Source organism: Carassius auratus, unplaced genomic scaffold (assembly GCF_003368295.1).
Source record: "Carassius auratus strain Wakin unplaced genomic scaffold, ASM336829v1 scaf_tig00216774, whole genome shotgun sequence".
NCBI classification, from domain to species: domain Eukaryota; kingdom Metazoa; phylum Chordata; class Actinopteri; order Cypriniformes; family Cyprinidae; genus Carassius; species Carassius auratus.
In genome coordinates, this window is record NW_020528732.1 from 1 (window position 1) to 26363 (window position 26363).

A 26363-nucleotide genomic window follows, 5' to 3' on the forward strand; every position below is an offset into this window, starting at 1 on the left:
CGAGTGACAGGCACGTATAGCCGTGACAGATCGAGTGACAGGCGCGTTTATCAGTGACAGATCGAGTGAACGGCGCGTATATCAGTGACAGATCGAGTGAACGGCGCGTTATATCAGTGACAGATCGAGTGGCAGCAGTGGCAGGTTGAGTGACAGGCGCACATAGCAGTGACAGGTAGAGTGGCAGCTGCCCCTGCCACGCAAAGATTTTACTCCTACTGGAGAATGGGTCAGTGGGCTGCTCAGCTAGCCTACCATTGTCATTAGCCTAAGCTAACCTGTACTGTTTATAGACCTGTTGCAGTTTTAAATAAATTTATGATGTGACATATGGGTCTTCAGCTTTTAGACATGACTAATACAAGCACAACAAAGCACCCAACCCAATATCGGTGATAATCGTGATCGTGTAAAAAGCCACACATTTAGCATATTTTTACAATACTAGCCTAACTTTTGCTTGACCACGTCATGTGTAGCCAATACACACACAGTAACTACAGCATATTTACCATGCTTCTCCTACTGTAACCGTAGTTTTACTCTGGATTTGTAACGCACATAACCACCACATTTACTAGGGGTTTACCATAGTAACCATAGTTTTACTCTGGTATTTGTAGTTACTAACACACAATAACCACGACATTTACCAGGATTTTACCACAGTAACTGTTTTTACTCTACACTATTTGTAAAGCACAGTAACCACTAAGTTTGCCACGCCTTTAATATGTTTTTGTGAAGTAATTGTAATTCAGTGTTTTTCTGTCTTGCAGTTACGTCGGATTACATACTCCACAACAACCTGTAATCCAGCAGATCTTTAAAGAAGCCATCTCTTGTAAAATCTCTCTCTCTCTCTCTCTCTCTCTCTCTCTCTCTCTCTCTCTCTCTCTCTCTCTCTCTCTCTCGCTCTCTCTCTCGCTCTGCTAGAATTAACAGGGAACTTCAACTCCACGCTCCCAATGCTGATATTGAAGAAGCTGTCAAGGGGGCTGAACAAGTCCTTCAAAGGATCAACCCTTCACAGGTAATGTTGAAGACTCTTAGTTATAACTGATTTGCTTTAATGAACGCATCCTTATATTATGTGTTAATCAAATATTTTGGTCACAGATCATTTTAACACACTGTCTCAACATGTTTATATTTCAGGAAGGCCTGTCATGAGATTTGAATTTGACCATCTTGTGCATTTATGAAGAAGACCAAAAGCTGCAAAGGCAAACACTTCCAATGGTACGTCAGATACATTTTTCTCAGCATTTGATGTTTCTTAAATTTTGGTTCACTTAGCCCATCAGGAAGAACACTCAACAAAGAGCATGTTGTAGTAGTAATAATTCATCCAATAATCATATTATATTGCACAAGCGTACTTATACAAAATTCTACAACTTTTACTCCTACTGCTGTTATCGGCCATTACCACAGCTCCCATCAGATTGTGCCCATTGTAAGAGTGTTTATATCATGAAGTTTAAATGAAGTCCATTGTATTCTTTATTAATCTTTACAAATTGGTGCCGCCTCTTCCTGTTTCAACAGTACATGATATCTGTCCACACCTCATAGTCTGCCTTTCTTTCTATGGTGATGTTACTGAACACATCTGTCTTAGAAGCAAGAGAATGGAAATCCTAGTTTAACTTTTCAAGTGCTACAAATCAGATCTTCAATGAATTTGGGCAATCAGATCACTTAAAGTTGTTCACACAAAGACCAATAACTATAATGAGAAGTATTTTAGCATCCACACCAACAGACAATACTGTTCTCTTAAATCTCTTAAATGTTCCCCTCATTCTGTTAAATTTATACACAAAATTCTGCCTTTCTCTGCCTTTTTCACTTCATCTTCATGCTGTACTCCCTCACTCACACATTCTTTTATGCTCTGTTGTAAGGCAGAAACTGAGAGATTGCATGATGGCATTTCTCAGACGCTGAATCTGATGTGTACAGATGAACTCAGGAGCCTACTAGAGTTGCCAAGGAACTTGTGCTTGAAGTATATAATGATATCTGCTTTATTTATATTTTTAAACAACAATAATGATTAAACATGGGGTCAATAAATATTTTCTTGTTTTACAGCTGAAGACCAGAAACGCAAAGAAAATCAGTCAAACCAGTCCTAAAGAAATGAGGAATGAACATGGACTTCTTGTGCCCCAAAAGAAAAGACAGAAAGGTGAAAAGTTTCACATTTCCATTTGTATGTCTGAATTCAATGCAGTTATGTGTGGTACAACATTGATGTTGATCTCTCAAAAGACTTTTCAAGTCCGCAGTTATAGTTTTTCACATATACATTTTTTTTATAGCTCCTAAAATGAGCAAATCAGCTGTGCATCATCTCTGTGATTTGGGAAGGAAATGACTGAATATGGTGAGTACTGACACCTGCAACTGTATTCACCAACACTATTACTCTAGAATGGTTATTTATTGCTGACTTATTGTTTTGTCTGTTTGTTTGAATTAAGATGAAGCCAGTTGATGAAGATATCGAATGCTACCTGAACCCATCAGTTATCTTCTGTGAAGACTGCATTCACAAACCGCTCTACTGCGACAGCTCAGATGTTACGGCCTGTAAAAGTAAACATCACAGCTAAACAACGAGAGCTAGTTGTGGTGGGATTCTTTTGGCCAATATCCCCAACAAGAATCAATGTTAAGTCCAGTGCAACAATTATAAATAAAAATACTATATATTGTTTATTGATTTACCATACCCTAAATACATGTTTTGGCCCTCCAGGACATCTAGACCAGGTGGAGTGTGGGGAGGACCGTCAGAGACTCCAGCCAGCCGAGCCATGGATTGCTCTCACTGTTACCATCAGGCAGACGTTATCACAGAACCTACACCAGCAGACAGTGAGACAAGTTCCTTTCACAGGCAATCAGACTGAACTGAACTCATACCAGTAAAACCATACACACCCCACCAACCTCATATGCCCTGCACTCTTATCAGTTATGCTGACTGGACTCAATATTATTATGCACCCTGACATTCTGTTTGCACTAATTCATACCGTGCTTTACTGCAGAGATGTATGTGTACTGTGATTATTATTGTTTTCAATTCATGCTCTCTGTATAGCATAATTTTTAACATATATTGTTCTCTACCTGAATTGAGTCCCTTATATATGTGTGTTGCATATATATATATTCAGAATTTGTATTTCATATATATTCATGAATTAATTCATTTGTCATCCATACTGTCACGCTGCAGTCTGCACCCAAGACTTTCATCACCTGTATACTTGTTCATTGTATTGTGACAATAAAGATATTTGATTTAAATTAGTTACATGTCTTTTGTTCATCAGTTGTGCTGTAGGGTGCTGCATAACAACTGCAAAAAAAAAAATATGACATGGAAGATTATGATATGTCCAGGATATTGACAAGCAAGAAGAGGAAGAAAAGCAGGAGAGCTCTAAAAACTTGATGTGATTCTTTGGGGCTCAAGACATTTCACCATGCATGCATTTGCATGGCTTCATCTGATTAGAAAAAACATGGTTTTAACATAACCCATTTTTATTTGTTGTATATTTTTATTTATATTGTTAAAAAATTGTATATCATTTGTCTTAATACACTACTTTAGTTGTCTTTATGTTGTATCCTCCAGTAAAGTACTGCACATGGTGTTGGATAATAAAGTAGGGTGAATATTCTATATTAAGAATGGTGTTTGGTTAATACACCATTTAATTTTGTAAACAATAGATAAATGTGTTTTAATTAAAAATTAACATTTGGTTACATTAATGACATTCAGTTAGATGAAGGGCAGGCTGAAAGCTGCATTAGAAGATACTGCATGGACTATAATGCTGCAGGAATTTCATGCACAACTGAAGGTGATGGACAAGGGAAAGATCAACATGAATCCAGTACTGTACAATAAGCAAGATGAGCATGCACATTACTGATGTTTAGTACCCGAGGAGCACAAATATGAGGAGTATTTTACACAGAGACACAAATTAGCTCTTAATATTATGATTCTTTGCATTGCATGAATTATATGGATTTGCACTATAAACTACACACTCTTTGTACCTTGTCTTACTGAATGACACATTGACACTGTGAAAGTACAAAGAAGTGTCACAGTATGTATTGGTTGTTTAAATTGGTGTCTTTGTTTACTTTCAATACTGTATCCTTGCACCTGATGTAATTCAATATTTGGAGCCTATTCCAAATAGGCACTGATGTATATTTTTATGGTTCTATTCTTATTCTAAGATAAACATGACTTACAACTTACATATTGGCAATTTGTTGAAAAGAAAAACGTAAAATTATGACTCAGCACAGTCTGTTGTCCATGATGAGAAAAGGTATGTGTATGTTTTACTGCCCTTCCATCTCCAAGGGCCCAGTAGAGTCCCCTAGAAGAGCAAAACAATGTAAATTTCAAATGGCTGTAAATCAAAGTCTGATTATAGTGTCAAAGAAAAAATTGGCAGGACAACTACTTATGCTATGCTAATTAAATAATGTTGGACAGAGTTTTCAAACATATATGGAAAGGTGGTATAAAGGTGTTTAAAAAAGTGCACTTAGTAAAATATCGAATTTCAGCCTGCCTCTTCAATATGTCATTAATGTTTACACAATGAACATGTTTAGATGACCCTTTGTTAAAAAAGATTGCATTTTCCCATTTTTTTAATTATTAAACATTTTAAACTAAATTACCCATAAGCCTCTGCCATCCTATTGTTTGAACGCGAGTAATATTAGCGCTGGTATTGGGAGTTGTGCTTACGGTTAGGGTTAGGGTTACGATTTCGGTAAAGAGGTAATTTCTCACGACATAGCAACACTGCATTGTTAACTGAAGGTGTTACTGACGTAATAATTACAGTCAAACGGACTTTGCAACATTAAGCGGTTTATAATTTGGGTTAAAAGATAGTCCAATCACAGCGAGTTCTGCGAGAGCCAAGGGAACGTCAAAGCCAATGGCAACCCAGTTGAGCAGAGGCGTCACACTAACTTGTACATATATGGTCATTTATGCCGGGAGCTTCCGGGTTCCTGTAGTGAATGGACAGAAGCTGCAGTTACCCTGATGCAGCAAGAAATACGTTGATTAAAGGTGTTTTTTTGTTTTGTGTTTTAACGAAGGTATAATGATTCCCATTGTATTGAATAGGCTACTTTGTTTACACTAATATTAGTGTACAGTACTTAAACTCAAAAGTTTGCATATACTGTGTGAAAAATAAATTTCAAAATGTTTCATTTGCTTAAAAAAAAACACCTCTGAAGATTATTTAAACACAATATTTTTCTACTACTCAATTTTCCTTCTGTAATATTTACAATGTATTTATAGTGTATTAAAGGTAAACAATTTATCACATCTAGGTTTCATGGAAATGGACCCTGAAAACTTGCCATTCTTAGATCCACCAGTTGAACTATAGGAATAGAAAACAAACAAACATCATGACATCAATCACTCATTGTCTAGTCATTTTACAGTGTTTATTGATATGTCAAACTTTTCGCAGATAAACATAGTGCCCAGAACAGTCTCTCTCCAGTTTATTCCACTATGAAAAAAAAAAGAAAAGTTGATTAAAAAAAAAATGCATAGAGGTAACTAAGTGAAAACAAACAAACAAAATTGCAACAGAAACTCCCTTCAAAAAACATAATTTTAATATTCAAAAATAAAAAGGGAATTTGTTTACAGAAATCCTGAGAAAAAATGCCAAAGAATAATCAAGGCTACAGTTTCTTCCCTTTATCAACCAAATAGGCAAAAATGATTAAGAACAATGCTCCAATATTTTACAATTATCACCTTTAAAAATATATATCCTGTAATCATTGTTTGCTTCTATTGTGAATAAATGCAAAACAAATAAATGGTTAATAATAATAATTATTATTATGTGTACATACAGTATTGTTCAAAATAATAGCAGTACAATGTGACTAACCAGAATAATCAAGGTTTTTAGTATATTTTTTATTGCTACGTGGCAAACAAGTTACCAGTAGGTTCAGTAGATTGTCAGAAAACAAACAAGAGCCAGCATTCATGATATGCACGCTCTTAAGGCTGTGCAATTGGGCAATTAGTTGAAAGGGGTGTGTTCAAAAAAATAACAGTGTCTACCTTTGACTGTACAAACTCAAAACTATTTTGTACAAACATTTTTTTTTTCTGGGATTTAGCAATCCTGTGAATCACTAAACTAATATTTAGTTGTATGACCACAGTTTTTTAAAACTGCTTGACATCTGTGTGGCATGGAGTCAACCAACTTGTGGCACCTCTCAGCTGTTATTCCACTCCATGATTCTTTAACAACATTCCACAATTCATTCACATTTCTTGGTTTTGCTTCAGAAACAGCATTTTTGATATCACCCCACAAGTTCTCAATTGGATTAAGGTCTGGAGATTGGGCTGGCCACTCCATAACATTAATTTTGTTGGTTTGGAACCAAGACTTTGCCCGTTTACTAGTGTGTTTTGGGTCATTGTCTTGTTGAAACAACCATTTCAAGGGCATGTCCTCTTCAGCATAGGGCAACATGACCTCTTCAAGTATTTTAACATATGCAAACTGATCCATGATCCCTGGTATGCGATAAATAGGCCCAACACCATAGTAGGAGAAACATGCCCATATCATGATGCTTGCACCTCCATGCTTCACTGTCTTCACTGTGTACTGTGGCTTGAATTCAGAGTTTGGGGGTCGTCTCACAAACTGCCTGTGGCCCTTGGACCCAAAAAGAACAATTTTACTCTCATCAGTCCACAAAATGGTCCTCCATTTCTCTTTAGGCCAGTTGATGTGTTCTTTGGCAAATTGTAACCTCTTCTGCACATGCCTTTTTTTTAACAGAGGGACTTTGCGGGGGATTCTTGAAAATAGATTAGCTTCACACAGACGTCTTCTAACTGTCACAGTACTTACAGGTAACTCCAGACTGTCTTTGATCATCCTGGAGGTGATCATTGGCTGAGCCTTTGCCATTCTGGTTATTCTTCTATCCATTTTGATAGTTATCTTCCGTTTTCTTCCACGTCTCTCTGGTTTTGCTCTCCATTTTAAGGCATTGGAGATCATTTTAGCTGAACAGCCTATCATTTTTTGCACCTCTTTATAGGTTTTCCCCTCTCTAATCAACTTTTTAATCAAAGTACGCTGTTCTTCTGAACAATGTCTTGAACGACCCATTTTCCTCAGCTTTCAAATGCATGTTCAACAAGTGTTGGCTTCATCCTTAAATAGGGGCCACCTGATTCACACCTGTTTCTTCACAAAATTGATGTCCTCAGTGATTGAATGCCACACTGCTATTTTTTTGAACACACCCCTTTCAACTAATTCAACTAATTGCCCAATTGCACAGCCTTAAGAGCGTGCATATCATGAATGCTGGGTCTCATTTGTTTTCTGACAATCTACTGAACCTACTGGTAACTTGTTTGCCACGTAGCAATAAAAAAATATCCGAAAAACCTTGATTATTCTGGTTAGTCACATTGTACTGCTATTATTTTGAACAATACTGTACAAACAAAAGTCGCAGTATCAGTAGTGAAGGTAAAAGTGCTGGATTTTGGTTCACCCGCCAGTCATTTGAAGATGTTCAGGCAAAAGGAAACACCCATACTACGCAGCAATCATCCTTAATTTCAGAAATGTGACAAAACATATCTGGAGAGAGCATCATATTATTATATTCGATAGTGCTTTCCATATTTGGATCAACATACTAATTACAATCACAACTTCATTGTGCTGTTAATTCTCATCGCGGATTTCACTAAATTTTTCAGCTCCCAACAGCATCATGTGTTTCATAAATGGGGAGTAGAATTATTTATTTATTTCAGTGTATGTTATCTATTATATAACATAATATTTAGGCTGTAATATTATCAGTTTGGGCCCGGTTCCCCGATAATGCTCACTCTTAGCACGGGAAGAAGGCCTCGAAAGATATATCTTACCAAAGTTGTTTATGGTCCTAAGTGTGTTCCCCGAAGTGTCCCTTAGGAAGCTTCTTAACACGCTGCCACTTACGTCTGACATTACAAGAGCGCTGTCCAAAGTCAGGGTGCTGAATTAGTTGGCATTGATTGCTCATGAATCGATTTTCCACTTCACGCGAAGGAGCAATACAGCGTTAAGAAAGACAACACGTTCTATGCAAATGAAACATTCCTCAAATTATTACAGTAACATTTATTTTAACATATTTTAAGTTATCAGTAAAATATAGACTATAAATTAAATGATCAAATATGTTCACGCGATATGTTGTGACGGTTAGACGAACCGGGTATCCCTCGCTAATCATCCACGCTCCTTATCCCATTGTGCCACTTGTGCCGCTTCTTGACATGGGTTTAACGACTTATAAAAATTATGTAATACACTTTTATATTAATGGTAAGGTACTTTACAATCATAATTGATTGGCAAGCAGCTGCAGTTACTTCTGTTTAATGCGGCATTGATTTCCATTGGTTAATGTTTTAAATTAAAAGCAACCTATCTACAATGAACAGAGAGAAAGTTAGATACAGAATATGCTGGGGAAGCAACGTAAAAAAGGGCACCAAGCTTCTCGTCAGAGGAACTTGAAGTTTTGCTGGACCTTGCCACCAGGTCAGATATCACACCCCTATGGTCCACTATAACCTGCACGTTTATGGCCGCGTATCCCTTTCTCGATATGTACGTCTGATCAATCACTGATGTAATCCCCGGCATGTCGCAGAAGGGCGTTGGTGACAGTGTGGACGCACCTCCACACCGAGGTCTTGATTAGGCCGTAGCCCTCTCCCACGACCTCGATGAAGCTCCCTGTAGCAAAAAATAAATAAATAAATAAATAAATAATGTAGCGCTGCAAGCAGCTGGACTTCAGGCCTTAAAGCAAAATTCCGCCGCATTAGCCTGGCAAGCGCAGGTCTGAGAAGGTCCAGTAGCTCCATAATGAGTTGTCTTGGGAGCCAATTTTTTTTTTAAATATAGCCAAGTCAGGTAAAATGTCAAAAGGGCTTAAGATTTGCTGAATAAACAATTTACATCGACTAAGCTCCGCGTCCGGCTGCGTCTTTGATTCAATTGAGGACATGTTGGATCGCTGCCAAAGTTGGTCGTTTAGTGGACACCACCATGCTTACCCGTTTATAGATCTTAGCCATTTTGAGCCAAATTGTTTGCCAGATTTTAATTATCAAAAGTAATTGCCAATTTAAACGCTTTAATTACATTGCGAAAAAGCCTAGGCTAATTACCACCATATTAGCTCTGATACCACATGAAGTCAACTTCATAAATAGGCCTGTATCCATTGCAAACATATTTTGTTATGAGTCTTAAAATGTCCATAACATAAAATCATTGTTGAGCCACAACATTGTTAACATACAACAGTCTTTGACTTGTACTAGGCTGTGCTGATATCGAAAGACTGCTGTACAGTAGCGTCTTGAGCTCAAACAACTCTAAGAGAGAGCTTAAGAATGGTCCAGACCAATCTTACAAAAGTGTGACTTACAGAAGATATACTTAGCGTATGAACGTGATGGGAATTGTGCCATAAGGTTAAGAGAGAGTTTAAGGAATAGGTTAAGAACTACTTAGTGATAAGAACGTTCTGGGGAACCAGGCCCTGTTTGTATTGGTGACATAATATGTAAATGATCTGCGTGTGGCCTGTGATACTTGCACGTAGACTATAGTGTGGCCAAGTAAAAAGTGCGGTAAAGTAAAAAAAAAAAGGTTGAGAATCACTGATTTAGAACTAAAAACACAAATAATGCCTCAGCTATTGGAGGCATGGTGACATTCTAAAACATATGATGCTGAATATGTTTCTGCTTCTTTTCAAAAACATGTTCTTCATGTGATGTAAAACTAAATCACTTGATGACATATATTATATCATAACATTTGTTTGTATTTTAAATTAACTACTGCAAAATGATTTATTAAGGTAATTAACTTACTTAATTAATTAAAATACATTATTTTTTCAATATTGAAAAAGCCAGAATACGTATATTTACCATAAAACAATGATTTTTTTTTTTTGATTGTGTATCATCAAAGAGGTAAAAACATGGACATTTGAGTTTCTGTAGGCTCCTACAGTCTTGAAAGCTCTGCTTTACTATAAATATGGTCTGTTCTGTTCATTATCCATCTATGTAATTTAAGTTACTTTTTTAAAGTTATACCATTTAAATACCATCTGCTAAAACAAATAGTCCCTGACCCAGTAAAGGGCAATAGAATGTTTCTGTAGAAATTTGATGGAGCTCAAATAAAACAGTTACCGAAACTGGTCTCATGGGCTGTGTTATTAATTTATTATTTTTAAACAATATAAGAAAGGGACAGATTGCGAACTGAATGTAATTGTAAAATGTTGGTTTGTTAACGGAGATGAAAGGAGGAAATAAAACAACAACATTATAATATAACATTGTAACACTCTTAAAATCCATTAGAAAATTTACAGTGAGTTAATTTCAAAACATGGGATAGTCTTAAGACAGTCTACACATCAAAAAATGAAAGAAAGACCTTTACACAAAAGCTCTTATGCATTGTTATTAAACAGTCAATAAATAATAGTCCTACATATATTTAAATACACACATTAAAAGCTAAATGTTTTCATGTCGGTTCATTCTTGGTTAAAAAAATAAAATAAAATAAATCATATGCATACCATATGCAGAGCAAAATGAGAACGTTCCAGCATTTAGAGATATTTCTTATTAACCCTCTTATTATTCTTGATATTTCAAACTGCTAATAGTTTGCATTTTCAAATTATACCTTTACTGTGTGACCAAAAATTGAGAATTGTCTCTTTCATCTGTTTGATCACGCTGGAGCCTCATATTCAGTAGAAACAGTGCAGCCGTTCACCGTGCCACTACTGTGCAAAAGTCTAGGCACGTTAGTATTTAATTGTTCGGTGTCATGTCATAGCTGTGTGGGCAGAGTCGGCGTCCTTTCACCCTCATTGGAAAAGCATGGTGTACACTCAGAATGGCTAACATAAAATTATTTCTGCCACTCGACAGAGCAACATACGAATAAAAACTGAGCCGTATTGAGTCGGACTGTCTGTATGGTATATGTGACTGGACAAATGACCCAACGAAATGACCAGAGGTGTCGTTTTCTGACATGCCGTAAATTAAAAATATAACATGAAAATTTGTATATATATATATATATATATATATATATATAAAAAACATGGTTATTGGCTACTAGTTAAACCATCGTAAAAACAATGTTTTTCTACACTAACTGTTTGTAAAACTGTGGTTATAGGCTATAATTGGTAATAAAAAAAATAAAAATAATAATAAATAAATAAATACCTGGCTAGCGTTACTATACATTTACTATAGTAATACTGTGGTTAATTTTCATAAGGGATTGTGTATAATAATACGCAAATAAATGTTTTAATAGATTATGACATCAAAAAAATTTCAGGGAGTGAGATGTATTTGATTGTGATGTGAAGGAGCGTTACTGTAAGCCGTGCAGGGGACAGGACTAATGACAGATCAGTGCAGAGTAAGTAGTGTAGCCTATCTGTGCTACCCGCCGGTACTCTGTCTGTTTATCAGTCATATACATCTTCAGATCTATTTTTTTATTAAAGGTACATAATGCCACATAGCAACTTTTCAGCACTGCACCAAGCAAAAATCTATCAAAATCTTCATAAAACGTAAACATCAAGCGTGCATTTGTGGGGGAAAAAAAGCAGTGCTGTTTTATCATATTATAGGCCTTAGTCAAATTAAGATATTTAAGCAACTTAAATATGGAGGGGCGGGATTATTAATTTAAGGTACATTTAGAACAGATAAAAATGTGTGATAAATCACAATTATATATTTTAATTGATTGACAGCCCTAAGTTAAAATGACTAAAATTAAATGTAGGCTTATGCTGGTAACTCATCAGTGTACTTTCCTCGTCAATATAGACTATCATTTTTTCACTCTTTTCTCATTACCGAGAAACTACTATATTTCTGATATAAAAAATCTCCTACTGGCAGAGAATGAATGAGCATTTTCAATATTCCAGGTTGCTGTTTTTGTTCAGACCAATTCACCCACATCCGTTTTAAATGACATAATAATTTATACTTCTGATTCATCTCTTTTCTTTAAAAATGAGTTTAAAGGTTCAGTTGTGAAGTTTATCATTTTATAATTTATTTAGTTTTTTGTTAAAAATTGTATCTTAATGATAAGTCAATAGCTATTTTGTGGTCCACAACATGAAATAATAAAAGTGTCTGCTAAATGAATAAATGTAAATGTAAATTAAAGAATCAAATTAAACGTACATAAAAAATTTAGAAACATTGGACACAACAATGTAGCACCATTGTGTAGCAGCAAGCATCACAACAAAAAAGGAACCTCAAGGAAAATGGACTAAACCAGGGATAGGCAACTCCGGTCCTGGAGGGCCACTATCTTGCAGAGTTTAGCTTCAACCCTCATAAAAACTCAGCTGCCTGTATCTATCTAGTAATCCCGAAAACACTGATTGTCTTATTCAGGTGTGTTTAATTAGGGTTGGAGCTAAACTATCGAACCAGGGTTTACAACTATGTTCTTGGCAACTTGCACACCCATTTAATTCACTACAAAGTGGACCTTGACATTGCAGGTGAGTTTATCTCTTGCTTATCGATGTACAATCTGAAGTCAAATAATCAATTTGGAGATCACAGTGCAAATTACAAATGCAACAGAGGGAAAATAAGAGATAAATGCATAAAAAGGTTTTACTGAATAGGGATCATTTTTTGGAACAGGAATGGACAACAGCCTTGAAACCATTGATCTGAAATATGTTAACTTTACCAACCCCTGGAGCCCAGGACACACACACCATTGTGCAATCAAAACTAAATAGGAAGCAGCACAAAACTGACTTAATCATTAAGACATTTACCACCACCTACTGGCAGTTTTAGCTTATTATTTAGATTATCATTTCATTAAAAAAATAATTTCATATTTTCATTTATTATTACTATTTTCATAATATAATATACATATATAACATTTTGTTATATTAATATAATATATCTCTTTTTTTTTTTTTTTTACAGGATTTGGTTGCTTGGGTGACGGTGGGATTCTTACACATTCCTCATTCTGAAGATATTCCCAACACAGCGACTCCAGGAAACGCAGTGGGATTCTTCCTGCGTACCTTCAACTTTTTCGACAAGGACCCCTCACTCGCGTCCCACAGCACGGTCATCGTGCGACCAGATGAGAAGGGCCTGCCGAAGATTCAGAGATGGACTCCAGAGGTCGTAGGTCACTGTGTCTCAAACAAGCCTTTCTATTACAATGGCACATACACTGGTGTCTAGACAGAGACTGAGCTCATTTAATATTGTGTTAATGTTTTGTGCTTTATATAAAATCATAAAAGAGCTGAAATGTGACATTAAATACTGATGGTATCAAATATTTTAAAAACCTCATGAACATCTGACTTAACTGACAACATAAACAAGATTGTTACAAACATTAAGAATATTTAAATGTTTTTTTTTCTCAATACAAATCTTACAAATAAATGTTGTATTTCAACATTATTATATTTTAATCCAGGAATCAGAAGAAAAAATATAAAATTATATTTTGCATACAAATGCAGGATTTTAAGGCAGTTTTGTACCTGTTATATTATTTTCATTACAGTTCAGCAGAATTTCTTCTTGTTTTTATAAATTAGTATGAATTAAATTCTGTACAACCAATATGACAACGTAGCTATAGTTACTATTGTATTTTACAACTGTATTTTTTATAATACAGTAAGCAACTAAGAATTGTTGAATGGATTCTGCTTATTTTTAATGAAAATAATGTTAACATGCAAATAAAGTCTAAAAATAAGCTTAATTTTCCTTGTGTAAAATGTTGAAAACTTCACCTGTTGAAGTGTTTTTGAAAATAAACGTGTAATAATTTCATGCATGTGAATAATTAAATGCAATGTGAGTAGTGTGTTTATATTGGTTGTTGTGGTAACCGTGAGTGGTGGGATGAAGTAAGGACCCTTGAGTTCCATCAGTGAGAGGATGTGTGGATGAGGTTTATCAGCGGAGAACATCCAGGATGGTGATGGTGTATCCGTGAGCTCACTGATCCCGGCGCTCCTGTATGGGCTCAGCATAAGTGGGAAACAGAGGCTCCTCACACAAACACACACATTCTGGAATCTCTCTGCAAACAGACCACAATTCACCTGCAGAGTCTTCCATAGAAACACAGAAGAGACGGGTGAAGAGAGTGATACAAATGACAGTAATCTGACTGATTGTAATAGTTTGATCTTTAACTCATCACATTTCAGACAGGAACCACTTTGGCAAGTTTACTTGAGTTTATTAAACAATTTTATTTTTGGCGGTATGGTTCCTTATGTGGGTTCTTTCTCTCAGAATAATTGAACATTCAAGAGCTTTGACACTAACCCCCAAAACATAGTGAGAAGTATTACTGCCTGAACCCCCCAAAACCAACCTTGTTCCAGTCCGGCAAAGAGAAAAGACAGTGTTATTGAGATATCCTTAATAAAGCCTACTGGCTGGCAAAGGGGTAGTGTGAAGACCCCCCGAATTTTTCCCTATTCCCTTCCTGCAAAAGAGAAAGTTAATGTTATAGAGATGTCCTTAATGCGGCTCATGCTAGGAGAGGGGTATTCTCCCCTCTAAAACACGAGGGAAAGAATAGCAAGTTCCCTCTTATTTAAGTAGCAGGGGTGTTCATCCTCTGCTGAAGGATGAACAGCAGTCCCCTGCAGCCATAGCAGCAAAGGGTGTTCTCTCCAGCTGGATAGAACAGCAGTCCCTTTCTTCTGAGGGGGAGGTCGTCCCTCGCTCGAGGAATAGAACAGCGGTCACCTACAGGTATATTATTCTTCTTGTCCTCCTACTTATTCTTTATTTTATTTATGTATTAAATGTATGTTGATTGAATTATCCACTGGTTATAATCAACACTCCTATACTAGCTGTAGATCATGCTGTAGACCCAGTGCTTTAAGTGGGCCGGTACGCACCGGTACTCAGTACCGCCACTTCCAAATATAGCTTTTGAGCGTACCGCCACCTCTCCGTGCGCCCAGAACGTGCTTTTAGCGTACCGGTACGCTCATTTGGACATGTTTTAATAGAGGATTTAATCTTTTACCTGCACTGCCGATTTAATGCAAGCTTCCTAATTCATCCCAACGTCAGCAGAAAGTACATTACCCAATTACCCATTCACCCTCAAATTATACAAGAGAATAGCGCATGTGTCGCTTTTCCCACTGTTAAGTGTCAACAATTCAACGTGGCCGGAGAAAGTGTGTGAAACTCGATGACTGACGCCTCACCAAGACTGTATGCTATAACTACAGGTCAGACTCAACCTAATGAAGTAATGCAGCTCTTTCAGGAAGGGTGACCAGACGTCCCGAAAAATTCGGGACAGCCCCGAAATCTAAACTGTTGTCCCGACTCTGGCCCTAATTGTCCCGAAAATTATACTAAAGCAAAATACTGAGTATTTATTGTCTGATAAACATTAAAAACTGTCTGCGGAGGTTGAGTCGTCCTGCAGCCCCCGCTGGCTGCTCATTGGCTATAGCATCTTTTTTCTAAATTCTAAAAAAATACCGTAGGCGGCTAGGCACAAATTTAGATATTCATTTATCTAATTAATCTATAGCCTATGCACAAAGACAATATTATATTTTTGTCCCCTTTTTGTTTTAAAGCTTGATTAAGAGAGCGCAAGTTGCTGCAGCTGCGAGGAGGACAGTGATGCACGCGTACAGGAGTGATTGACAGTTCGCGGCACTGTGTACAAAAAATACTGCGCTACACAATTTTTTCGTTATTTTCGTTTAAGCTTATTAACGTTAAGTGTAACAGAAAGGTCTGATTTACGCACTGTTACAACAGTCATTGTTTTTTTTCTTTTTTTTTCTTTTTTTACAATGACATTTGAGTTCATGATTTTAATGTTGCTGTTTCTTGTTCCAGACTAAAGAGTAATGACAGACGGTTGATCTTTGAATAAAAATGTGTTTTGTTAAGGTTTGAAATTCATTATCTTTTATTATAGGCTACGAAGTCTAATATCATAAGCCCCCCATCCCGTCACCCAAGACCACATAACCCCCCAACCCCCCCCCCGGTAATGAAATAGGCTATAATAGAGTACCTGCACCTCTTTTGGGCAACTTAAAGCACTGTGAAGACCATTACTGTGCCTGTGGAGCCTGTCCAAAATTGGTTCATGAAGACAAAACAGACATGTCAGCCGGTAAATAGAACGTTTCGTGAGCACAGATACTTTATACTGCACCATATATTTCAAGAATAAAGTTCAACATGATCATATGCTGTTTAAATGAGAATGTGTTCTAGTGAAATCTATATACTTGTGAAAACTCTCAAACTTTGTAAACCTTAAATGATTAGTTTTTTTTTACAATGATTTCTATAATACACAATTTATACACATGATTTTTTTCATTTCAGTAAAACACTTGCTGTTAATATGGCCTATTTGTGTCCTTGTTTCAAAGGTACTTAGAGTAGTGTCTCTTTGTGCTAAAAAAAGGAGTATTGTTGGTTTCTTTTACATACTTTATTGCCAAGTATGCTTGCACATACAAGGAATTTGTTTTAGTGACATTACACAGAGACAACAACACACAGACAAAAAAAGCATTTGAAAATAAATAAGTGCATAAACAATTGTGCTATAAATGATAATGGAATAGTATTGAGTAAGATGCAGGGATGTACTAGAATGGAGGGATAACTAATAAATATAAGGATATTGCAAATTTTTATTGCATAAGTGGAGAACATTTTACTGCACTGTTAAAAATCACAGTAAAAAAGACAAAATTTTGACAGTACCATACTGTTTTTCATTCAAACAGTGCATCTGGGTAATATTTATCATTTTCGAGAAGGTAGCCTGCTGCTATATATCGTAAATTAACAACGTTCAAAGTTGACACTCAGCGGCTGTGTTTCAAATCACACCCTACACCCTCATTCACTATTCCCTACACGACTTTACTAATATAGTCCACCTGACAGAGAGAATGAAAACTAATGAGTGAATTCAGACACTGATGAATGGCTGCTGTTAACGAGCAGAATCACTGAAGAAAAGAGAAACAATACAAACACAAGTACAATACAAACTACAACTGTCTTCAGCCACAGCTTTAGAAAAAATCAACTGAAGATTTAAACAATCAACAAACAGCTTTACCAGCTTCACTCATTAATAACCAGACTGACTTTATTTCTGTCAGATCAGAGATCAGAGATCTTGTTGAGAGGTACAGAAAATTAGATGATGTTTTACTGTTTCGTTTGTAGAGATCTTTAGTTGTGCTCCTGACCCTTGACTTTTTAACTTTGCTTTATTTGATTGCTATATGTGTATCTTTGTATAAACTGTAATTAATTTACAGCAACAAACTGTAGAAAACTGTTATTTACAGGCCAATAAATTTCTGTTTTTCTATAGTTTGTTGCCGTAAATTAATGGTTGCCAGTATATAACTGTTTTTCTACAGTTTGTTATCATTATGTCAAACAGCAATATATTGTAAAACGTAAACGTCCAATTTACCAAATAAAAAAAAAAAGTTAATTTGACTAAAATATTTGTGACATCCATAGAAAAACAGTAATGCAAATTCATACACTGATAAGGAGCGTAAATAATCAAATCAACTGTATTAATGTGTTTTTGTGGGACAACAGATGCTGGATCAGAGAATGCTGGAGAACATCAGGTTTTGTGTAACAACTTTTTTTCTTTTTTCTTTTTTTATCAAGAGTCAAATGAACCCTATAATTACAAAAAACTATATACTGCACAAAATTCTTTAGACAACTTAAATTTTTTTATAAATAACTGTTTACCAAGATTTTAATCAAACTCACGAATTCTGTATATGCATTATTTGATCGATGAATACAATGATAATATACAGTAGCATAATATCACATGATTATTTGTACAATTCTTTCATGTACCTCACAGCTCTGTTTTTTTCTCCTCCTGCTCTCTTCTTGATGTTTTCCAGTGTTTTTGCTTTTTCAGGCTCACTGATTTCCATCAGCTTCTCAGTCAGAAAATCAACATGCTGAAGTATGATCAATGAATCAGTATTAAGTGCAATCAAATCCAGAGTTTCAACACAGTTAAAAGTTTCCATCACCATCTTTACTTTCTCTTTCTCTATATTATGTAAGTCTTCTTCTAGCTTCTTGACCCAAAACACACCTTCCTTAATTTTCTTTATACTGTGATTATATTTCTTCTTTAATCCTTCATTTGTCTTTTTCTCCTTCTTTGTCTTTGTTACATATATTTTAGCTTCTTTGACGTGGTTACTGTAGTGGCATTTATTAGTACACACTGTACAGTGATTATTCTTCATCACTTTGCACCATGAGACATCAGTGACCCTCCAGCATCCTGGATAATGACAGTTCTCCTCACAGAAGGTGCAGCACATCGCCACACTGGCTACAGAACGATCAATATCAACCTTCTCTCTGTAGGTCACATCAACTTCATACTCAAAGTTCTGGTTTTCTTCAGCAACTTTCATGTTTTGTCCCACAGCTTCCTGAGCTTGTTTCAGCTCTTTTTGCTTTTGGCTGATTTTTTGATCAGTTAATTGTAGATTAGAGATATTAGTCTCCAACTGCTTCCTTTTCTGCAAAACACCTTGAGTCATCTTCAGTGTTTTTGGTTTTATGTTTTCAATAAATGTGAAAAATTTTGTAATTTCACTCAAACTGAGATCCCATGTTTGCTTTTGTGCCATCTGGTATTCTGAAAGAAATGTCTCTCCTTGACAGTTGTCAAACTGGAAAAACACTGGCTGATTCTGCTCATTTACAGCACATTTGATTTTAGCCTCTTCAACAGCCGTCAGAGCATTTTTAGGGTGAACTCCACGCGAGTGTGTGAGGAGCAAGACAATGTTTTCAGCAATATCTTCCCCAAATAAGGACTGAACCGCATCAAATATGTATGTTTGTCTGTCAGAGAGTCTATTTTGGTCTGCTTTAATCACCAGACAAACTGCATCTAGTTTATGCAAGCAGTCATCACTGCTTAAACCAAGCAAATTCCTGGCAATCTCTTTATCTTTCTCAATTCCACGTGTGTCTCCATATCCTGGAGTGTCGATGATTGTTAAATGGATTGGACTCTCTTGTAGATAAAACTCATAAACAGTGATTCTGGAGGTCTGACTGTGAACTAAAGTGCGGTCGCTCTGATCATCTGTGATCTCAAACCAAACCTTGTCTTCTCTTTGAACACACAACATGTAGTTGATCATCACATTGATTAGTTTTGTTTTCCCTGTTCCTGTTTCTCCCACCAGCAGAATGGATTTATGGGGTTTATTTGTGTCTCTCTCCCCAAAGGTAACTTTTATGTATGGTTCAGTTGGATCACAAGAGTCTGTCCTGGGTTTCAGATGATATCGAGTAGGATTCCCCTCCTCAATTACAATACTGTCTTTGATGATTGCAACAAATATTTGTGATCCTGGTTCTGAACTGAACATTTTCTGTCTGTAATATAAAGAGGAAAAGACATTTAAAAATATAAAAATTAAAATCTTCATCAATATATATGTATATATATATATGTGTGTGTGTGTGTGTGTGTGTTTATTTTTCAGAATAAGGGCCAGATTTATTAACAGCGTGTGCCAGTGCAAACCATCTTTTGCTGTGAAAAATAAAAAATAATGAAGTCAGAATTTGGCTCAAAATTTTGGCTCAAACTGCACTCTTAACTCCTGCATCGCAATCGGCACAGAATCGCTTTTCAGCGCAAGCTGTGTGGAGAAGCCCATCTCCACCTCCATTGTGTTGGAGAAGCAATCCCGCGTAAAATACAGTTTGCACTCTCCAGCTCTAGGCGGGAACTCGCAGTCTTTCAGGCCAATTGTATGCAACCACTGGTGCCTAATTTTCAAGTCTGCTGGAAAATGCAGTCCAGCAGTGCTGTTGCAACCAGCAACACTACACCTACGTTGAAGAGAGTAATGTTCACTGTGAAGCTTACACTGTGTTGTACCTGAGAGAAAACAGAGATGACCATCTGATTTTCACCAGTAAGAACAAACTATTTTAAAGTTTGTTGTTTTACAGAACATAACTGTTATATATGACATGATAATAAGGCCTGAAGATTTTAAGGAAAATATAATTATATTTTCATAATGATTTTTTCCTTCTCAAATCTTGTCTGGGGTGTAAAAACACCCCTGGCCAAACGGGGTGCATCTCCTCCCCTCTTTGATAATTACTGTAGTTACCATGTTCTGAACATCGCATTCTTTCTTTTCTCCCCAGATGTAATCTATATATATATATATATATATATATATATATATATATATATATATATATATATATATATATAGGTGTTTGAATAAAAATATTTGAACATTATTTATAAAAATTACCTCAAGTTAGCACCAGCAAGCTTGTTAGCTAGACAGTTAGCATCAGCTAACAATATTTACTTATTTTCAGTACGGTTATGAATAACGACCTTAATAACAATGGATGAAAAGTTTAGAGCTCTACTGATGATTAAGTAGTGTGCCCACCTTTGTGTGTGGGTCCATGTACATGCTGAATCGACAGGTAAAAAAAAGCCTCTAGTCTAAGTATTAATTTATCACCAATTAACTGTTTGACAAACACTTCCTGCTTCGGTGTCCAGATCTGAATAAAAAAAAAATCTCAAACATGCTCCGATGTACCGATCTGAATCAACCGAGTCACGAACATGCTGTGAATCAACCGAGTCGCGAACAGGCTCCGAAGTGTCTATCTGAATCAGCCGAGTCGCGAACAGGCTCCGAAGTCCCCATCTGAATCAACAGAGTCGCGAACAGGCTCCGAAGTGCCGATCTGAATCAACCGAGTCGCGAACAGGCACCGAAGTGTCGATCTGAATCAGCCGAGTCGCGAACAGGCTCTGAATCAACCGAGTCGCGAACAGGCTCCGAAGTGTCTATCTGAATCAGCCGAGTCGCGAACAGGCTCCGAAGTCCCAATCTGAATCAACAGAGTCGCGAACAGGCTCCGAAGTGCCGATCTAAATCAACCGAGTCGCGAACAGGCTCCGAAGTGTCGATCTGAATCAGCCGAGTCGCGAACAGGCTCCGAAGTGTCGATCTGAATCAACCGAGTCGCGAACAGGCTCCGAAGTCCCAATCTGAATCAACCGAGTCGCGAACAGGCTCCGAAGCGCCGATCTGAATCAACCGAGTCGCGAACAGGCTCCGAAGTCCCGATCTGAATCAACCGAGTCGCGAACAGGCTCCGAAGCCCCGATCTGAATCAACTGAGTCGCGAACAGGCTCCGAAGTGCCGATCTGAATCAACCGAGTCGCGCACAGGCTCTGAATCAACCGAGTCGCGAACAGGCTCCGAAGTGTCTATCTGAATCAGCCGAGTCGCGAACAGGCTCCGAAGTCCCAATCTGAATCAACAGAGTCGCGAACAGGCTCCGAAGTGCCGATCTGAATCAACCGAGTCGCAAACAGGCTCCGAAGTGTCTATCTGAATCAGCCGAGTCGCGAACAGGCTCCGAAGTCCCAATCTGAATCAACCGAGTCGCGAACAGGCTCCGAAGTGCCGATCTGAATCAACCGAGTCGCGAACAGGCTCCGAAGTGTCGATCTGAATCAGCCGAGTCGCGAACAGGCTCTGAAGTCCTGATCTGAATCAACCGAGTCGCGAACAGGCTCCGAAGTCCCAATCTGAATCAACCGAGTCGCGAACAGGCTCCGAAGTCCCGATCTGAATCAACCGAGTCGCGAACAGGTTCCGAAGCCCCGATCTGAATCAACCGAGTCGCGAACAGGCTCCGAAGTGCCGATCTGAATCAACCGAGTCGCGAACAGGGTCCGAAGTGCCGATCTGAATCAACCGAGTCGCGAACAGGCTCCGAAGTGCCGATCTGAATCAACCGAGTCGCGAACAGGCTCCGAAGTGCCGATCTGAATCAACAGAGTCGCGAACAGGCTCCGAAGTGCCGATCTGAATCAACCGAGTCGCGAACAGGCTCCGAAGTGTCTATCTGAATCAGCCGAGTCGCGAACAGGCTCCGAAGTCCCGATCTGAATCAAAAGAGTCGCGAACAGGCTCCGAAGTCCCGATCTGAATCAACCGAGTCGCGAACATTTTCCGAAGTGTCGATCTGAATCAGCCGAGTCGCAAACAGGCTCTGAATCAACCGAGTCGCGAACAGGCTCCGAAGCCCCGATCTGAATCAACCGAGTCGCGAACAGGCTCCGAAGCGCCGATCTGAATCAACCGAGTCGAAAACAGGGTCCGAAGTGCCGATCTGAATCAACCGAGTCGCGAACAGGCTCCGAAGTGCCGATCTGAATCAACTCTGAAACTAAAAAAAATGGATAAAGAAAAAAAAAAAAAATTATCGGGAACTATAAATAGAGAAAGAAAGATGGAAAAGGAGATGGAATGCCAAGGGATGCGACAGCAGCTAAATAAGTGGATGGTGAAAGGCAACACTCTGGATGGGTTAAATGCAGAGCACTAATTCTGAGTATGCACACTTCACTATATGTATATATAGCACAGACCTTTAAAGACAGAGAGATGTGACCCTGTAATTACATATATAGCCTATTTGTGTGTGTGCTCTTGTTTTTGTGTCATATCAGGACACAACTCTGTATAATGACATGTTTATGACACAGGTATTACAAGGAGAGGGTGACTTATGAGGACATAACCCCATTTTTCAAAACACTTATAAATCATATAGAAGATGATTTATATACTTTTTTTGAGAAGGTAAAAATGCACAAAGTTTCCTGTGAGGGTTAGGGTTAGGTGTAGGGTTGGTGAAGGGCCATAGAATATACAGTTTGTACAGTATAAAAACCATTACACCTATAGGATGAACCCACTTTTCACAAAAACAAACGTGTGTGTGTGTGTGTGTGTGTGCCATATTTGTACATTTTATAATCCAAAATGTTAATGCAATTTCAAGTGATGGGGTATTTACACAAATAAATTAATTAGTTACTAGTTACTTCTGTAAATTTTAAGGATATTACTTTACTAGTTACTGCATTTGAAAAGTAACTTCACTTACTTTTTTTTCCCTATGAAATCCGTTTATTTTTTTCCCAAATTCGTTTTTTTCGTTTTCATTTTTCTGGATTAGATTTTTTCTGTTTATTTTTTTTCCTCAACTCCTTTTTAATTGTTAAATTTAATTGTATTAATTAAATACTTGTCTTTAAATTAAACCGGACTCTTATTTTGACGTGTTAACGTGAATACCTTTACAGTTCCGTGTATGTGATGTGAAGCTAGTTTTACTCAAATAAAACGGTCAAATGATCATGAAGTGAACGCAGCATGACTCTTAGTGCAGTTCTGGAAGGGGGAAAACATTTCATAAGGCTATTTTAAGAAATAATTGAATAAAATAATTTGTTTTTATGCATGTAAATATGTCAATGACTTGCTGAAGTTCATGAAAACCAGCTATGTATTAGACCCGGAAATAATGTCTCTCTCTACTGTATAAAAAGTACATTAGGCTATGTATTATTATGTAAAGTATAAAATTATACACTATAATATAATATAGTATTGTATTATAGTTATTGTATCCAAGTTGTCTGTCTGGAACGCAGCATTAGGTTAACGTCAATAAACAAGCGTGTACTACAATTCATTCTATAAGGTGACATTTCAGCACTTTACAAACGGACAGCGACGTCGAGTAGCGCAATTACATTGAAATACAATGGAGAAGTACAGCAGGGAATTAAAAAATGTGTTCTGAGCCAAAGGTTTTTGCTGCATACACTCGATAGTTGCGCCCCTAAGATGGTTTAAGGCGCATATGGCGGAGTATATTTACAGCTCCTCAAAATAACAACGCGCCAACAATGCGCCTCAACAGCATGGGTACAAATGCATTTACTATTTAAACAAGGCGCGCAGCACGGGAAAATGAGAACTGCGTCGGGCTGAAACAAGCATAAACACTCCCACAAGGCAGCTTCCCACAAGAGAAAGTCAATGGAGAGCGTTGGATTGCTGGATTGAGCGTTCGGCGAGTGTTAGAGCTCCGTGACACAACCCGTCAAAAGGCTAAAAGGCTGCAGAATAAGCCTAAAGTTATCAGTGCAACATCGGTTCATATGTTTTCGATATGCTTTTTTTTTTTTTTTTTAACTCGATGGGAGCGAAATTACATTCTCTGAACCCGAACTCAGTTTGCTGTCTGTCTCTCCTCTCTCCACTCCGCAGCGAACCATGCCCACTTTTTAGCGCTTTAAACTTTCAGCATTAACCAGTGCTGAAACAGGGGGTTTCATGACCCAAAGGTTCCAAAGCAAATTATTTATAAAGAAATAAATACAAATAGATTTTTTTAACAACAATCCACCAATCAATACACACATAAACAGTTATAAAAAAAAGGTAATATTAATCTGTCCTTCTATTTTGTCCTACTTATGTATTTATAACAAATATAAACAAATATATATAATATATACATTATAAGACACATTTTGAAATACTAAATATCATCACTTTAATACACTGTCTACATTACTAGACTTTATAGATACATAGTCTACAGAAGAGCAAAACACATTGTAACACTACCTGTTTGTTCAAGTGCTTCTTTCTCTGCCTCTCTACAGATACTTGCAGACAGAAAGAACCAGAGTTTATTTTATACACTGGCTAACATCCATTTTCTGAAGGTCACGTGATTTGCAAGAAAGTGTCAAACCCTCCAGACCATGGCCGTGGCCAGCTATGAGGTCACCGGGGTCCGGTGTCCTGACATTTTATACCCGTCAGATTCCTACCGTTTACTGCGCATGCGCACATCAATATCGGGTCCTTTTTCTCATGCTAAACAACATTTCATGTATCTGCATAACCGTAAGGGTACTTTAATAAAAACGCAATCTAATTGGAAGAAAATAATATTTATTGTTGGTTTCCTGTAGCTGTATCCCTTCTAGCTACAACCTCGAATATATATAATATTGAGTCTAATTTAATTGATGCCACATTTTTGGGACAATAAAGCCCTCCCTACACCTACCCTTAAGCTTTTGTTTATTTACTTATTTTATTTATTTTTTTACTTAAATTTTTCTGATGTGATTTGAAATTTGAAAAGGGAGAAACATTTTCGCGGATTCGAACCCGGGTGAGTCACGTCAAAATATGCATGACACAAACAAACTTTGATGCAATAAATAGGGTATGATTTAAAAATGAGCATCCCTCCAAAAACATCTACATTTTTGTCTCTTTTCCAAAATTTACTTTAACGTGCTGTTTGAAATCTGATGAGTGTCCACAATGTGTGAAAGCAACCAGCCTATAATGTGAAAAATACACCCACTACTTTTTCATAATCCCCATAAATCAGAGACGGTATTTGAAAATGTACGCATTTCACTTTCACTTCCCTGTTCAAAAACCCAACCATGTTGATCCTTTGGGTGGCCGTGCGCATTCATATATAAATATATACATTGGCTAAAAATACACAATTTTATTTAGAAATGTTCTTTTAGAAACATTTAAATAATTAATTACAATATGCATTTTAAAATGTAATAATCAATCTAATCTATCTTGCGCATCTTAGTTGTACATGGAAGCCGTTCCGTGCGGGTGATGTAGATCAGCTTTAAATTTAGTCAATTTTAAGCTGATTATTCATTATATTAAGGATGCCTATTTATACGTCTTTATTACTTCAGCAGGAATCTTTTTTATTATTTAAATGTCTTGTCGGTTCTTATATAGCGTATTTTTTTTTTTTTTTTTTTTTTACTTTGCAACAGACTCTACATCAGGAGTATAAATAAAGGTCAAATAAGCATTTCTATCTAGGAATCACATGTTTTAAACCACTGGTGAAACCAGTTGTTTTTCCCAAACAGATCTAACGCTTCTTGCTAATCACCTGACCTTCAGCAAATGGGTGTTGACCAGTGTATAAATACAACTGGCGTTCATCCCGTCTCCGAGTATCTGGAGAGAGTCATGCCGTCATGCCACGTTCCAGGCCAGCCTTAACCAGTGTTTTTCCAACCTTCTACCCTTGAAAGTGCACTGGAACAGCAGTCAAACCTGTGGCTTCCCACCCGTGAACTCGTAC

The 26363-nt window shown here is 37.2% G+C and overlaps 1 protein-coding gene and 2 long non-coding RNA genes across 3 annotated transcripts; 2 read left to right on the forward strand and 1 right to left on the reverse strand.

Annotated features, from left to right (window-relative positions):
- The first annotated feature begins 1201 nt into the window (after positions 1 to 1201).
- On the forward strand, positions 1202 to 2140 carry LOC113098946 (uncharacterized). Its single transcript, XR_003289244.1, has 3 exons — positions 1202 to 1242; positions 1947 to 2014; positions 2101 to 2140. It is a non-coding gene; the product is annotated as an uncharacterized LOC113098946 (long non-coding RNA).
- Positions 2141 to 2156: 16 nt separating this feature from the next.
- On the forward strand, positions 2157 to 2516 carry LOC113098947 (uncharacterized). Its single transcript, XR_003289245.1, has 3 exons — positions 2157 to 2197; positions 2331 to 2395; positions 2493 to 2516. It is a non-coding gene; the product is annotated as an uncharacterized LOC113098947 (long non-coding RNA).
- A 15628-nt stretch (positions 2517 to 18144) lies between these two features.
- LOC113098952 (uncharacterized) lies at positions 18145 to 24915 on the reverse strand. Its single transcript, XM_026263993.1, has 2 exons — positions 24842 to 24915; positions 18145 to 19729 (listed from the first exon to the last, which is right to left on the reverse strand). The coding sequence occupies exon 2, from the start codon at positions 19720 to 19722 to the stop codon at positions 18145 to 18147; it is 1578 nt and encodes a 525-aa protein (XP_026119778.1). The 5' UTR covers positions 19723 to 19729; positions 24842 to 24915.
- Between the last annotated feature and the right edge of the window lie 1448 nt (positions 24916 to 26363).